At 43.5% G+C, this 15,232-nt stretch overlaps 1 protein-coding gene across 1 annotated transcript in view; it reads left to right on the forward strand.

Annotated features, from left to right (window-relative positions):
* Nucleotides 1-689: 689 nt before the first annotated feature.
* Nucleotides 690-15,232, forward strand: part of pawr (PRKC, apoptosis, WT1, regulator) — a 138,819-nt gene continuing 124,276 nt past the window's right edge. The window contains exons 1-2 of the mRNA XM_083652536.1: nt 690-812; nt 1,107-1,801. Coding sequence (XP_083508662.1) covers nt 1,241-1,801 — 561 coding nt within the window. The 5' untranslated portion in view covers nt 690-812; nt 1,107-1,240. The remainder of the gene's footprint in view (nt 813-1,106; nt 1,802-15,232) is intronic.

Raw genomic sequence — 15,232 nt, forward strand, 5'->3', positions numbered from 1 at the left:
GCATGATGTGCATTTCCACCGGCCTTACCTTCTACTGTAATAAACAAGATCCAAGATTCACTATTTTAGCCACAATACGTAATCAGATTACAAATTAGGAATTTGACTTAGTGCAATTATGTGGTAACAGCAATCACATCAATAGTAATAGCAATAGAGAAAAACAATCACAAATTATAAAGTGCAAAAAAAAAGTCCTTTAAAGTGACTGATGGGGGGGCAGGTTGGGGGCAGGATAACAACAAGCAAGAAAATAAACAAGGATGCAATTGTAACACCATAAGCCCCTATACATTTTATAAGAGATGGAAAAATATCATAGCCTACAATAAACTACTATAAACTCAGTAGTGACTACTACAAACACAAGAAATAGCCTATATTAAAAAAAAATACCATAGAGTACAATGAACTTGTTATATTGATACAGTATAAGATCAACTTCACAATAGTCCCAAATTGAATATTACAGGAGATATACAAAACAAACAAACAACAACAACAACAACAACAACAACAACAACAACAACAACAACAACAACAAACAAATAAACAAACAAACAAACAAACAAACAAACAAACAAACAAAACAGAACATCATTCACTAACACTCCTATGCTATGGGTATGGGGCCGACTTCGGCTTCACTCGGGACAGCTCGTGTGTTGTCGGAGCAGCCAGTCGAGCGAGTGGGCAGAGCGCAGCCAGCCAGCGGCTCGCGCTCCAGACGAGTGCCATTCATGTGAACGGAGCGCGGTCAGTCACACCTGAGAGACCGGGAGGACAGCACTTTATCACGGACAGGACAGCAGGTGAGTTTCTACCAACGTTTGTACTTCTGCTCCACCGTGGTCAACTTTGGAAACACTTTGAAAACAAAAATTCAGAAAAACTCACTGGAGAAAAGTTCATAACTCGGACGCATAATAGCCTACCTCGCACTAGGTTAGTAAAAGCTGGGGACCTGTTACAGTTTATTTACGTTATGTAGGCTAATAGCCTCGAAGTGAAATAATAGCTCTGAGGTTTGATAATAAGCCAGTAAATATAGTGTAAAGTTTACTTTGTCGTGATGCTGACTTAATTTCCCTCCTACCTGTCAATAGCCCCGGGCGTAATCACTTAAGGAATGCGGTCTCGTTAGGACGGAAAGAGAGCGGAAAGTTCACTATCAACTTCAACAAGTGCGTCGAGTTCATTCTCCCCAGCTTGGAGGAAGTTAGAAGAAAGGGACATCATCATGGCCACGGGCGGATTTAAGCCAAACGCAACCACGGACTTTCTGGAGGAGTGGAAGGCCAAACGGGAGAAAATGAGAGCGAAAATGCTTGGGGACATTGCCGCAGCCACCGGTGCGCCCCTTGCCGCCACAGGCAGCGGCAGCAACGGCAGCGGCAGCCGGGGCGAACCACCGCGGAACAACGCCACCCCGGGCACCGAGCTCACTAACAACGGCAACCCGGAGAGAGACGGCCCTGTCCCCGCTGCGAACTGCGTGGTGTCGCCCAGCCCGGTGGCTCGGTCCTCCTCCGGCTCGGCTCTGGTGAAGAGACCCGAAGAGGAGACGCCGCTGCCGCACCACCCTGCAGCCCAACCCTCACCTCACATCACCCCGGCTCAGGACCCCTCCAGCCCGCCCGCTGGCGTTGACAGCGACAAGGAGAGCCCGTCACCCGGCAAGGGCAAGGAGAAGAAGAGCAGTGCCGGGCCCAGCGCCAGGAAGGGCAAAGGCCAGATAGAGAAGAGGAAGCTGCGGGAGAAGCGCAGATCCACAGGTGTTGTCAGCATTCCGTCCAATGAGGTGAGCACATATTGATTGTGGTTGTTAATGTGAAGATGTTCTTAAAGTGGGGCCTGGGGATCCCCAGGGGTCATTGAGGGGGTTCCAGGCAGGGGCTCCCCAGAAAAAAGGCAAATCATTTATTTTCACTATAATTCCATCCACAAAGTAGAGCTGGGCAATTTAATTTAATTTAATTTAATTTAATTTAATTTAATTTAATTTAATTTAATTTAATTTAATTTAATTTAATTTAATTTATTTGAGGGCCAATGCACATTAATGAACATTACTGTAAATGTGCCAGTGTTAGCCAGATGGCTAATTTTCAATTGATGTCCCTTGGAACTCCTGTTCGACTGCCATTTGACAGAATTTTAACATACATGTATTTGATGGTGGGAGGAAACCGGAGCACCCGGAGGAAACCCACATGAACACGAGGAGAACATGCAAACTCCACACAGAAAGGACCTTGGGCGAACCGGGGTTCAAACCCGGGCCGGGACCTTCTTGCTGTGAGGAAACAATGCTAACCACTGAGCCACCGGCATTATGGACAAACTCAAATACCACAATATTTTTGACCAAATACCTTGATATTGATCTTGCGACAATATTGTAGGGATGACTATTGGTGCTTTACCAAAACTATTTACACAATGATATTTTTGATAAATAATGAGTAATGTGGATATAGACTTCAAGGCAATTGCCTTTCTGAACTTACCAGATTGTTCTAGCTGTTCTATTATAATAACGTTAGAACAGCTAGAACAATCTGGAAAGTTCAGAAAATCACATCACTTTACTGTAATGCAGCCTTTAAAACCAGGAAAAGACAACACTTATGCCATATCATGATATTACGATATCCAAATCTAAGACAATATCTAGTCTCATATCACGATATCGATATATTGCCCAGCCCTATCCATAAGCAACACAGATGACAGAATGTATGATGACTATTTTGTATTTTGGTCATGGTTTCATACACTTTCTGTACTAAAACATCTAAAAGCAAAAATCTTGTCAGATGGTGGACCCTGGGACAAACGCTTATCAAATGGGGGTCCATAGTCTAATTTGTGTCAGTTTAGGGGGTCGTTGACATGATTTACAAAGTTTGAGAACCACTGCTACTGATCCCAGTGTGGAGGGGATTCTCCTGTCTCCCCCCCCAATCTCCAAAGGGTGGTCAGAGGATGGTAACAATTCAGTGTGTCTTCAGCAGAACACATGCTACTATGAAAATACCTTTGTTACTGTCTTGCATGTAAAGACAAAACATCCTAGCCAAAGCAGCTATGAATATAGATGCTAAAATAATAGAAGCACTCATTCCAAAAGTCTACCAACTTATCTCATAAACGTGTCTGCTCCAATCGACTTTGTTTGCTGAAGAAATGAAAACAGCCTTCAGTCCTGCCAGAGAGAGAGAGAGAGAGAGAAATAATTGTGTGTGTGTGTGTGTGTGTGTGTGGGGGGGGGGGGGGGGGGGGGGGGGGGGGTCATTGTTATTGAGCGTCCCTGTGCCAGCAGCCAGCGGTCTACACTGTACATGTTGGACCATGCTGCTGTTACACGCTCACATACTTTGGAAGCAGTCATCTAATGCATGTTGGACTGAATGTGTTTTTTATATGGTGTGTGTGGTACTCTGACACCCTTGCCCACCCTTGGGCGAGTACAACTTGGAGTTTAAGCAGTGTCTCAGTTGGCGCTCTACATCCTGTTATTAGGTGCTCGGCAGTGCCAGAGCAAAGCCGTTGGGGGAACTGGTCACGAGCCAGGCCGTAATGTTAGGTTTCAGCACGCCGGCTCCTGCCAGATATGTTGATGGTGCCCATAGGCAGCTGCTTATGTCGTAAAGTGTGGGGAACGCACGGCAGGCTGCTGAATGATGAAGGGGTATGCTGATTTTTGAGAGTGAGTGTGACACAGACAGACACACAGAGAGATGGAGAGAGAAACAGACAGAGAGAGAGAGACAGAGAGGGAGAGAGAGCTCACTACCGGTCTGTCAGCTGGAACTCTAATAATAATAATAATAATAGATTGGATAGCGCCTTTCTAGACACTCAAAGCGCTTCACATATCAGGGGAGGGAGGGGGAGGGAACTCAACTCATCCACCACCGATGTGTACAGGTATCACCCACCTGGGTGATGCATGGCAGCCAGTTTGTGACAGAACGCTCACCACACATCAGCTATCATGGTGGAGACTGGAGAGTTGAGGACTGAATGTGCCAATTAAGTAACGAGGGATGATTAGGCCACTGTGCTGCAAGGAGGGCCTGTGTGGGAATTTAGCCAGGGCACCGGGGTTACACCCCTACTCTTGGGAAGAGTGCCAATGGGATCTTTAATGACCACAGAGAGTCAGGACCTCGGTTTAACGGCTCATCCGAAGGACAGTGCTCACTCACACAGGACAGAGTCTCTAGCCGGTTTCAGACATGCCTTGGAACTCGGGAGTTATCTAGAGGGCATCTGGATGGCGGTGTATGTATGAACACATTTTGGTGAGCTATGGGTGCTCCCGCGACCCTCCTATTCTCCTGCTGTAACACCAGCTCCGACCCTTGTATCAGGGGCGGATTGTCCCCCCCCTCCAGAGCTCCGTGAAGTAGCCAGCTCAGTGAGTGCATGAGGTGGGGGAGAGAGACAGAAAGCCAGCGTGACAGATTATTATTATATAAATAGTCGATGTGAATGAGCGAGCAAAAAAAACATCATGCAGTTTCAGTTTTTCCAAATGAAGCTTGAACCTGCTCCGTGTGTGTCGGCCAACAGGCTACATGTTGCTGGATTGAAACGCTCATGGCTTTGATCTTATTTCATTTGTGTCACACCTTTTCAGGCTCCATCTGGGCCCTTCTTGAAACTAACTTCTTTATCCCCCCCCCCCCCCCCCAAAAAAAAAACTAAACTAAACTTTACCACTATTCCTTCAGAAGTTGTAGTTGTCATAGACTGTGTTGCATAGTTGATTGCTCTATTGCTGACAAAAATGTGTTATTGTAAGTCGCTTTGGATAAAAGCGTCTGCCAAATGATGTAATGTAATGTAATGTAATTTCTGCATAGCTTCGCACAGCACACACATTTAATGAGCATTTTTGGACGCGAGGGTCGTCCTGCTTCCCAGTATTGCTAATACTATTGGACATCGCTAGGTAGGGTATCTGGATCTGGTTGCATCCATGCCTTTGATTTAACGTTTACACAGCGTTTGTGAAGATTCACGTGCAGAACCACAAATTCCAAGTAGCGTCAAGTCAGGCAGTATAAAACGATAACTTCCGGGTATAACCTTCGCAATAATGGTAATTAAATAAAGTAAATGCACGTGTAATGTTTTTTTGTGTGTGTGATCTGAAAGATACAGAACAGAGATAAACTGGAAGAATATCTGCTCCCTTCGAAAAGTAAATTTTAACCCGTAGGGAGTAGGGATGGGCATTTCTAGCAAAAACACTATTCGAAATTCGCTGGCCAAATTCGAATTTAATTCGAAATTCGAAAATAAAAATAAAAATGTAATTTTTTTTTTTTTTTTTTTTTTTTTTTTTTTTTTTTTTTTTTTTTTTGTGAGTGAAATGTTGCATTGTCTCCCCTGATTCTAAGTCTACGTCTTTATTAATTAATATAAAAAGCTTCTGCTGTGGATTTTTAGCTCAAACAAGCATTGCACCACTGAAGTAAAGAACATGTTACATGACATTGACATTTTCGAAAATAAAAAACAGTTTTGACAATCATGAGTGGTTCATTAAATATTTAGTAGGCTCAGGTCTGAGTGCCAAAGGGGTGCCAAAGTCACCCCCTCTCCCTCTTCATGGGATTTCATCCGCCATTCATTTTTCCATAAACCTTGCTTAAAATGCTTATAAAAATTGTTTTACTTGCTCAAACCAAGCGATTTGACTATACTTAGAATCAGGGAAGACAATGCAACATTTCACTCAATTTTTTTTTTTTTTTTTTTTTTTCGAATTTCGAATTTCGAATTTCAATAATAAAAGTCGACCTTGATAATAACAACGATTATTCGAAAATTCGAAATTCGATGCCCATCCCTAGTAGGGAGTCGACCATTCTGATTTTTTGTTACTAAGCAATACAACATTGATTTTATTTTGAAGGTAAAAACGCCTAGCTTCCTGTATTCTGTATAATTCTAGTACGAATGATGCATTTTAGGACTGAACATAGCAAAGACCTGTTTGCATTTGTAGCGCTTGAGACTCGAGGAAATCGATGCATCTGGGCTTGAGATGTAGGGTTGTTTAATGAATTACTAACGTTATGCACTAACGATTATATGCCGTGAACGTTAGGCAGTTATCGCCCATTATGTATTTTTAGCAACTTGTTTTCAGACTCTGCATGTCGTGATAGTTTGTTGAATGTCAATGCGATTCACTTAAGGCTATGCTCAGACAGTGAAGTGCAGCTGTGTGGTCAGTTTTCACAAAACACTTCCTTTAATAAAACCTGAAACAGTTGTTGTAAATGTGCCTATGTATAGGAGGTTTTATCATTGCCCCATGATTGTTTCCTAATGTTTTCTCTAGTGTTCTGTTTATTTATTTATTGTGCCTTGAACCATCTAGATACGTATAATATATTTACCCCCCTTTTAAAACATTTATAAAATTAAACCTTTTCCAAATTATTCTATTTTTCTATTTTTCTATTTAAAACTTCTATTACTACTTTTTTATATTATATATAATGGCGTAATGTAGACTCTAATTTGTGTATTTTGCATTATATTCTTATATTGTTGTTTGTATATTGTTCTCCCTTTTAAGCCCACTTTGTTCCATTTTATTATCTATTTCCCTGGGCTTTTTTACATGGTTAATTGTATCAATTATGTTTGGATGTGCTATCACCCTGTGAGGTGGTGATTGTGCCACTCCCACTCATCAGCATAGAGCCTATCAGCCTATGACTGCGCCTGTGGTGTGCTATATATATGGGCATTCTTCATCCACCAAACATTGCTGACCTGACGAAGATCCAGTGTGGATCGAAAACGTTTGTTTCTTTGAATTAAACTTTTGGCATTGTGAGCAAGTGTGCAGGCTCTACCTTCTTTCAGTTTTCACAAATTGCCATTGTGTGGTGATGCCCAAATTCCCCCCACCCCCGCCCCCTCTCTACTTTACACCCGGAGGTGCTCCTCACATGTATGAAAGCAACATGCCTCATGTCTGAAAGGGTACACTTCACGTATCCCCCGGGTCAGGCTCAGGGCAAGCAACCCTGACCTGACCTGGAGTTCATGTCTGAAAGTGGCTTCTGTCTCTGCCCTGGGGCATTGGGGAGATTATTCTTCAGACGAGACCAGTTTGTATAAATGGCCCTGAGTCAGCTGCCTTTCTGTCCGCTGCAAAGACGCATTTCTGTTACAGCAACAACTGACTCAGACATCTCAATTAACGATGATGTGTGGCGTTATGGCACCCTTTAGGTGTCATGTCAGGGGGTCAGCAAAGTCATCCTGTACCAACTGATGCCATCTTCTTGCTTCTTCTGACAGCTCAGCTTGACAGTCATTACACAGTTATGCAAATAGTCTCATTAGATAGGAGGGAGTTTAGTTTTCAGTGTTATTATGGTCATGCATGGTCCCATACAATACATGACTCACTCCTCTGTCTTTTCCAAGCACTCATTTGCTTGATGTGAGTTTTTCTTTTTCTTTCAGCATTATTGTCGGCACCCATATTCCTCTTTTTCTCCCTATAACCAAACTTTGAAGCTCAGAAAGACAATTTAATGTGTTTCTCTTTAGATCAATGAAATGCTGATTCTTTGTCTCATGTCTGACATTACATTGCAATGTTTCCTCTGTATTCACTTAAGGTGCGTTCACACCGACCTATTAAAGTTTTTCGCTGGCATCGAGTTTACATACAAAGTCAATACAAACGAGCGATTGAGCGTATATTCACCCGGGAGAAAAATCGCTGGGTGTCCGAGCGACAGAGACAGAGCGATAGGACGAAAATTCGCTCGTCGCCCGAGATGAAATATCCCAACTCGAGGGAAATTTCGCTGGCATCAGTCGCTCGCTGTTCAACGCTGATTGGCTGCCGTGTGAGAGTGAGTCAAGGATCACACTGGCTTGGAACAAACCGCTGGTTTATTGTGTGGCAACAAACCGCATTGACAGCTGATTGACAGGCTGACAGCTGACATGAAGTGAAGTCTGTACTACCGGTATAGAGCTCGCGTTAGGAGCACGCTGATAGGCTTAGCTTGTAAACAACTACGGTGGCTCGTAGTGGACAAACATCATGACATTGCGTAACGTTATAGCCCCCAGATGTCCGTCAATTCGTGTGCCTGTTGACAAGCGATTTAAACACCGATTCCAAAGGGTTGAATTGAGCGACAGAGCGAAAAATACATATCTCGGTGTGAACACAGTTTTAGCAGTGGTGTTAATTTCCTTGCTGCGTTGGCACACCACGAATTGAATACAGAGGAAACAGAGAAAATGTGAGATTCAAATTAGCATTGTAATTTATTTATTTATTTTATTTTATTTGTGTATTTTGACGGGACAGTGCAAAATTAATGAACACAGAAACCACAGAACAGATAGTAAAACCTGGAACATAGTAAAAGTGTAAAAATTGCCGGATTTAGCACGAGGCTAATTTCCATCCGTTGTCCCCATAAAACATAAAACACAAAAAACATAGAGCGTAAAACGTAGAACATAATAAAAACATACATAGAACATAGGTAGCAGCAGTACACTCTAAAACTACGTAAAACATGAGTAGCAACAATACACTCTAAAATACATGGCAGCAATTACACTTAGAAAAATAAAAATACATAATAATAATACACACAAAAAAAGAGAAGAAAAACATACTACCTGTGGACACATGACTGGTTTGTTTTCAGCCATTTTTTAAGTCTACCTTTAAAAGCGGCAAGGGTGGGGCTGTCCCTTATGGAGACGGGGAGACTATTCCATATTTGGCTGCCTTTTATCGATAGGACATTTTGACCAAACGTGGTCATTCTACGATGGACCTTGCAATCACCTCTGGTGTCTGATCTAGTGCCGAGTCCAGTGATTCTATTTTTTTGGATGAATTCCTGTAATGGAGGGGGAGCTAGTCCATGTAGGCATTTGAAGAAGAAACAGGCACTCTTTAAGACCTTGAGATTTTCAAAGCTTATCATTTAGTCTTATCATCTAAAACTAAAATAGTGTAGTCTAAGTCTGGGGTTCTCAAATTTGTTCACGTCAAGGACCCCTAAACTGACCCAAATTAGACCACGACGGACCCCCGTTTGATAAGATTTTGTTCAAGGCTCCCCCATCTGATAAGATTTTCACTTTTAGATGTTTTATCACAGAAAGTATATGAAACCCATGACCAAAATAGTCATACATTCTGTCATTGTGTTGGCTTATAGATAGAATTAAAGTGAAAATAAATGATTCCCCTTTTTGCTGGGGACCCACTGGAACCCCCTCAAGGACCACTGTGGGTCACTGGACCCCACTATGAGAATCACTGGTCTAAATGTTTCACAAACAATATATTTTATTATTATGATAAAAAACACATTTTAGCATGACAACCTCAACTTGAGAGTTTGACTCAAACAGCCATATATATGGGACAATAGGCCTACTAAAATGATCACCCCAAGCATCACAGCCACATCAAATTACAGAAGAAACACTGCATTGGATCTATAATAACAAGATGATGTATGCATTGCAAACCTGAGATACTATTGTTATATTGTTAAAACATGTATGTTATATCCCTGTTTTATCCACATTTCCCAGTCAGCTACAGTAGCTATAGTGTCAGAGTGGAAATGGTGGTAACTCGGAAAAGAAAAGTTGATTACACCAAAATTGAAAGTAGAAGTGCAAAATCTTAAGGTTTCTTATCCCCATAGTAGAATCTCTATCTCTCATGGCTCTGCAGGGCTCTCTATCTCTCATGGCTCTGCAGGGCTCTCTATCTCTCATGGCTCTGCAGAGCTCTCTATCTCTCATGGCTCTGCAGGGCTCTCTATCTCTCATGGCTCTGCAGAGCTCTCTATCTCTCATGGCTCTGCAGGGCTCTCTATCTCTCATGGCTCTGCAGAGCTCTCTATCTCTCATGGCTCTGCAGAGCTCTCTATCTCTCATGGCTCTGCAGGGCTCTCTATCTCTCATGGCTCTGCAGAGCTCTCTATCTCTCATGGCTCTGCAGGGCTCTCTATCTCTCATGGCTCTGCAGGGCTCTCTATCTCTCATGGCTCTGCAGAGCTCTCTATCTCTCATGGCTCTGCAGGGCTCTCTATCTCTCATGGCTCTGCAGGGCTCTCTATCTCTCATGGCTCTGCAGGGCTCTCTATCTCTCATGGCTCTGCAGGGCTTGGAAGTCAAACTTAAAATGCAGAAATTGGCAGGCTAACAGATACACACCTTCATTTGCAAAAAGTGTCTCTTTCCCCTCCTATTGCATATAAACAATCCCACACTATATGCAAGTGAAAAGCTCCCTCACACAAGCTGCTTTTGTGCTGATGAATATGAGTGGACAGGTGTGAACAGGGACGCCTGGGATTATCTCCCCGCTTCTTCTGCAGACCATAATATCTGTTGAAGTGGGTGGTGGGGGGGTGGGGGGGGGGGGACCTTGGGGCTATAATGACCAGATAATAGCTTCATGCTTTACTGGCACAAACACTCACTTTCTGCACAGCATTGATCGGCACCGCCTCCCGCATTCCAGGAGGGTGTCTCCTTTCTCCGTGGCCTGTTCGCTGCCTCAGACTGGCCTGTGTTTGTGGTCGTTGATGACCTTTGACCTGCCCGCTACATGCTTACGCAACCCAAGAATCTGGCAACCAGTGAGATTGTGTGTGTGTACAGAAGTGAAGATTTGTGAGGTTGTATGTCTGCTTGTGATGTCAGCGCGCTTCCCGCCACTGATTGATTGCCGCTCATTGTTGTGCGCTGCGCGGCTCTTTCCGGCCTCGGTGAGTTATGAGCCGCTGGTCGGAGGCGTGAACTTTTCTTTCATGTCGGGCGACTCTGGATCTGCCTCATGAAAAAGGCCACTGCTCGTGCTGCCGTGTTTGGAGTCTGCCGGCCCCCTCGCAGCTATTTGTCAGCAGCACCTCTGAAAAGTTCCAATGTTGAGCGAGCGGTACAGATCTGTGCCAGGCGCTCTGGCAATTAGCAGACTGGTGATGTTACCACATGGCAGTCAATATGGATCCTTGTTTAACAGGTTTCTCATTGAATCCAAGGCATTGTTCATCTGCTTTGCCTTTATGCAGACGTCTCATTACTGAAGTGTGACACATGTATTCTGCTGGTTGGCTGTCAGCTTTCCCTTTCAATTTCAGACAAAGTCAAAGTTTCTTGGCACATATTTCAACATGAAATTCAGCAAAGATCAGTAAAATGCTAATGAACAGAAGGCTGATTGTTTGAAAATCTGGCATTCCTCTGAAATTTGATGCTCATTTGTTGATAAATCCAATGTGATTGGCAATCTGATTTGCCAAATTAGAGCTAAAATGCCAGGTGAAGCGTAATTTGACAGCCCATGTTGGTTTATTTTCAACCCATATGAACTGTTGGAATCACATGGAGCGAAGCTCTATGCAATATGCATCAACTGTTTTATATGCTCTCAATAAAAACATCGCTCCCTCTCTGACTGCAACATTAATCAGAAAATGCCTTCAACCGAAATGTCCTTGTCTTGTTTGTGTGCCCGACTCTTCTTCTGGATCATGTTATTCTGCGGTGTTGTTGCATAGCGTCAGTGAAGGTTGAAGATGCATGTGTTTGGAGCGGGGCCACACTGAGAGCATTTGCATTTGAACAACATGAGATCCAGTTTGGCCCCCAGTTGCAGCCCCGGAGAACGCACAGTTTCGATAAAGGAGCCTTACGCTATCATGTGTATGCTCTCGTCACCATCTGCTGTGTTTAGTGTTGAAGTTCATATTCTCCTTCATTGGTGTTGAGCGGATACCACTTTTCCCATTTTAATCGCGGGTTGTTTATCACCCAAAAAGCTGTATGATGATTTTCTCTTGCAGTGCATTACTTCAAATAGGTGACAATAGGAGTCAATAGGAGTGGGAGTCAACCGAGTCCCCACAATACGATATCACAATACTTAAAGCAAGCGAGCAAAATTTTCAATTGTTATTAAACAGTCTAAATTTAATAACGATGCCTCACATCTTACCTCTAATAGTAGATGAGACCAACGCCGAGTGAATCGGCGAGTGCTGGCTTGATGATTATAGTCTGTGTGCGGGCCAGGCAGATCAGGAAGTGAAACGAAACGGTTTATGGCAGCCACTTCGGCCATAACCACAAAATTACTTTCAAACAAACTGTTAGAATATAACGAGAGATGTTTGCGAGAGTAGAAAACCCTTTGAAGTAGCGAGGAAAGCCGTCCTTGTTTTGGGTCTGTTGTTAGGCAGAGCAAAACAGTTTACGGCAGCTGTAAAGCGTTGCCGTGGCAACAGACCAAAACAGCTTTCCTCGCTACTTTCTGCTCTCGCGAACATCTCTCGTTATACAGTTTGTATAACTGTTAACAGTTTGTTTGAAAGTAATTTTGTAATTTTGTGGTTATGGCCAAAGTGGCTGCCGTAAACCGTTTCATTTCACTTCCTGATCTACCGGATTCGTGCAATACGATATATTGCCCCCCCAAAGGCTAACGGTAGTTTTGATCCAGCATATATGTTTATTTTCCTCATTCACATCTGTGCAAAGAAACACAAGAATGTAAATCTGCATTCGGCGCAGCGTGTTTCACTTGGTCTTAAAACCTTCTCCAAACAAGGTCACATCGTCACAGCAAATACCACAGGGATTTTATCATAGACTTAGGTAAGCAAGCAGTTATTTAGGTAGGGTGGTGTGTCCCCCCACCACCTCGTTACTTGTTGGTTGAACAACAGAAATGTTAAACGCTTTAATTGGAACAAGTGTTTCTCAAAGTGAAACTTCCCCAAATGCCAAAGCGCCAGCCAGCATGAGTTCCCAAAAACATTCTGTTTGGTTGAGCCCTCGTTTGTTTACGAGGGCCACTGTCACTGGAAGGCTTTCAAGGGGTGACTAATAGAAAAGTCCCAAAAGAGCTGTTCTGTGAAAGTTGGGGGAATTCCAGAGGGGAAAAGAGAGGAAAGAATGAAACGGCTGTTTGTCTGCCTCTGCAATATAGCGTACAGTAGTTAGTTAGCAGGTAAGCCCCTTTCCACCTGGGGAGCCGGGGGTCTCTCAGCACCTCGTAAAGCAGCCAGTCCCCTGGTAATGGGCCGTGGCACGTGGTCTTGTTCAGTTTGGAGGAATGTTATGTCCATGTCCGCTCTCATTAAAGTGGCCCCTGACTAGGTGAGCCGCATTGGATGACCGTTCATTATGCTGTCGGATGAGACCAGAGCAGCGGATCAGCGTCAGAGACGACAGCGGACATACTGTACACAGTGCAGGGCTCGACATTAACGGCTGCCCGGTTGCCCCGGGCAACCAAAAAAAACATGGGGCAACCATTTCTTGGTCTTTGGTTGCCAGGGGCAACCACGATTTAACATGCAACAAAATATGTACAGCAGCAAACAGCAAAATATACACCAAATAAATGTTTTAATACTTGTTGTGAGTGACATATATGTGACATTTTATTGCTGTTACAATCGAAACGATGTTACTAATTACCAGTCGGAACCTACGTGATGCATGCTGCACGTGCGGTGTGTCTGAGTACTGACTCAGACAGGTGGGGCTGCTCGCACACAATCACAGCGGCTGCAAGACGCAAGAAGAACCGCGTCCGCCCGCAGCCCCGCACAGAAACAAAGGACGAGGAAATTGTCATCGAGTTGAAATACCCGTGCGTCTTTGAACGGGACGGAAAACGAATGCTATACTGCAAAGCATGTAGCCTACAACAAGCGCTTAGGTCTCATTTGCTTCCCGCATCGGCGAGTGTCCGCACGGAAAAGTGAGTCAAATCAGCAGACGCGCCCGTCCACAAGGCTCCTGTGCAGACGGCTTTCGCCTCGTCGTGCACACCCCGAATTGTGTAACTACGTGGACGCGGCTGAGCGGACAAAGTGGAGTTTTCAAGACTCCAGCTCACTTCCGCGAGCAGAAACCCACACAGTGTATAAAAGCTCCACACGTTTCCTCGTCAAGATTCAGTGTCTCTCATTTCCGTGCGACAGTCCAAACTTCAAGCATAATTCCAGCATAACGCTATACTGCAAAGCATGTAGCCTACAACAAGCCTACAACATACACCTCGACCAGGACATCCTTCAAAAACGTTTTACCACCGCGTATATGTGCTGAGGAATGATTTGCATCCCTGGCCTGTCAGCCTGTCATACGGGGTGAGAGAGAGAGGGATTGCAGGGCCGCTTCTGGGCCTTTTGGGGCCCTATGCAACATGTTAGAGTGGGGGCCCCAAACCACTGTCATCATAGTATCCCTGAATGAACATGAGGAGGGTAGGCTACTTCATTATCAATAACGCTTTTAATTAATAAATTAAGCACAATATGAACAATAACTGTTAAAAAATATATGAAAATGAAAGTTCACAAATATTAGTTAAATCCTTTCAGTGCAAATGCATTATAAAAACAAAAAATAAGATTTGTTTAGAAAACGAAATGACACAAATTTATTATTATTATTATTATTATCATTATTACTACTACTACACCCGGTGCGCACACTGAATAGGCCTATACTATAGACTATTATACTTACTTTTCTGTCACATCGTCATTATTAAGCCAGCTTATGTCTGCATAGTATCTTAATTACTCAAAATATAAGGCGACTAAAATTGGGCAACCATATTTTTATTCGGGCAACCAAAAGCTCTTGCCAGGTTGCCCCTCCGGCAACCACTTTTAAAAGTTAACGTCGAGCCCTGCAGTGTTGTACTGTTACTCTAAAGGGCCACACACAAGTCATACAGCTCCGGCTCACCCCCTCACCTTCTCTCATACTTCCATATATTACTGTACCCACACAATCACAAGCAGCTGTTTATGAGAGTATTTCCAATGTGTCCAGTGCATCCTGCATCCATTCTTACCAGCTTTCAAAAGCATGAGCCTAATCAGTCTATTCTAGTGTTGTCATGATTAAGGCTGCAACTAACGATTATTTTCATTATCGATTAATGTGTCGATTATTTTCTCGACTAAGTGATTAGTCGTTTGGACTATAAAATGTCACAAAATGGTGAAAAATGTCGATCACTTTTTCCCCAAAGCCCAAGACGACATCCTCAAATCTCTACTTTTGTCCTGACTCCTGACAAACAGTCCACAACCCAAAGACAGTTTACTGTCAAAGGAAAAAACAAAAACAAAACAAAAACAAACTTAAAATATTCACATTTACA

Source organism: Poromitra crassiceps (genome assembly GCF_964638095.1).
Source record: "Poromitra crassiceps genome assembly, chromosome: 2".
Lineage (NCBI taxonomy): Eukaryota > Metazoa > Chordata > Actinopteri > Beryciformes > Melamphaidae > Poromitra > Poromitra crassiceps.